The 1839-nt window shown below is 33.6% G+C and overlaps 1 protein-coding gene across 1 annotated transcript; it reads right to left on the bottom strand.

Annotated features, from left to right (window-relative positions):
• Window positions 1-496: 496 nt before the first annotated feature.
• Window positions 497-1330, bottom strand: LOC145089079 (Polyketide cyclase/dehydrase and lipid transport superfamily protein). Its single transcript, XM_079027577.1, has one exon. It carries the CDS (start codon window positions 1182-1184, stop codon window positions 678-680), a length of 507 nt encoding a protein of 168 aa, XP_078883703.1. The 5' UTR covers window positions 1185-1330; the 3' UTR covers window positions 497-677.
• Between the last annotated feature and the right edge of the window lie 509 nt (window positions 1331-1839).

Genomic DNA, 1839 nt, shown 5'->3' with positions numbered 1-1839 from the left:
TTTTTTGTAGTAGTCCCTTTTTGCTAAACTAGATTTTCTTTATGACGTTTGTTTGTGTTGTAAGTTGATATGGGAAGATCTTGTAATTAATGCAAAAAATGGGGGCTTAGATGTTTTTTTTGTAACTCTTTTTGTTTTTTTTTAAGTTTCTTAATGTTTGACTTATCAACTTTTTAAGTTTTTGTTGACTTTTTAGGGTAATGAATTTTCAATTTTCCTGTCTGATTTAGATATAAATTATTTGAAATTGTTCATATTTTAATATTTTATTTTATGTCTGGTTATAGAAAGTCATAAAAATAAAACATAAATAATTTCAAATAATTCACGAATATATAAAAAAGTTTTAATAACTATATTTGAACAAAATTAAAACTTCTTTTGCCATTTTAATCATTTCAAGTCATTATCCAATTAAAATATTATTGTATAATAATATATACGGCGTAAAAGAAAAACATTTAATCTAAAACAAAAATGAGTTGTATACCTTGAGTTTTAAATCAGAAAATGATCACTTTTAATATCATATTATATTCTTAAAATCGGCACAATGAATATTAAAATGTAGTACAAATACAAAGGGGTAAAGTAAGAAAACACTCCCCTCGTTTTATTCTTTGGATTTTATTGGACGGCCTTCTTCTAAACCAAGGAATCCTCCATTTTCTTGGATTTTACTGAACGACCTTCTTCTGAACGAAGGAATCCTCCATTTTCTTCGCAGTTTGATCCAGTCCATCTTGATACTTCTGAAGAAGATAATCATATGTCAATCCTTCAACCGGATCAACAGCAAACAACCATTCAATCTCGCACCCTTCATCGCCACCACCAACCACCTTCAAAGTGGAAAGATATGATTTGAATCCGACATTGCAATCAACCATCTCGTAGCTCATTGACATCTTGTTCCGATCAACGGCCACTAACCGCTCCTTTGACCAACTGCAGTTTTGCTCAGCACTGCCATCTTCAGTTGGGAGAGAGAAACCAGCACAGTAGCGTACGCCGCCAACCTCGCCATTCACGCCATGGACACCGTAGCAAGTAGACATGTTGGGAAACCAGTTGTGGAAGTTGAAGAAGTCTATGAACAAAGACCATATTTCATCTGCACTTGCTTTTGTTACAGTTGTTGATACCTTACCTTCCCATTTTGCCACAGACGACTTCTCCTCCATTTCTTTTATCTTTATGAGAGAGAGAGAGAGAGAGAGAGAGAGGAGCGAAAGAGATATGTACTGGGTTTAGGAGGTTGGCAAGACACGTGACGTATAATGATCCATATGATGGGGAGGAGGCTTAGATAAGGCCGGTTAAAGTAAATATTTAAAAACGAGAATTAATAGACGTATACCGTAGTGATGACGGGTCACCGAGGTGTTCTGAACACCACACCATCGGCTGTTTTAAAACGCAGTAAGGCCACTACACGAGGAGAATAACCTCACATTTTTTTGGCAGTTGCTTTGTGACAATTCTTTTAGGTGTGTTTTTAATTTTTTTTTTCCCTCTATTATAAATACACATTTTAAATCACAAAAAAAAAAAAAAAAATACTTCCTTTCTATTTTCTTTATATATAGAATTCAAAAATGACTTCGTTAGAAATGTTTGCGTTGCAGGAGTTAGTATTTATCGGAAACGTTATGCTAACAACACTTGATTATCTATAAGAAAATAAAGCCGAAAGTTTGCATTCAAAAACTAGAAATCATTTTATACGGAGAAATTGTGGAGCCGAGTACAACCAACTTATGAATGATTACTTTAATAATGATGTAGTCTACAGAGAAATCCGGATAAGGAAATAATTATTTCTACTCACTGTTGATG

The sequence above is a fragment of the Lactuca serriola genome, chromosome 1 (genome assembly GCF_051521515.1).
Source record: "Lactuca serriola cultivar US96UC23 chromosome 1, Lser_US96UC23_V15, whole genome shotgun sequence".
Classification (NCBI taxonomy): Eukaryota; Viridiplantae; Streptophyta; class Magnoliopsida; order Asterales; family Asteraceae; genus Lactuca; species Lactuca serriola.
This window is presented reverse-complemented; position numbering and strand designations above follow the sequence as displayed.

Coding starts and splice junctions, on each gene's coding strand:
- LOC145089079 (XM_079027577.1), bottom strand. CDS start 1,184: ATGGAGGAGAAGTCGTCTGTGGCAAAATGGGAAGGTAAGGTATCAACA.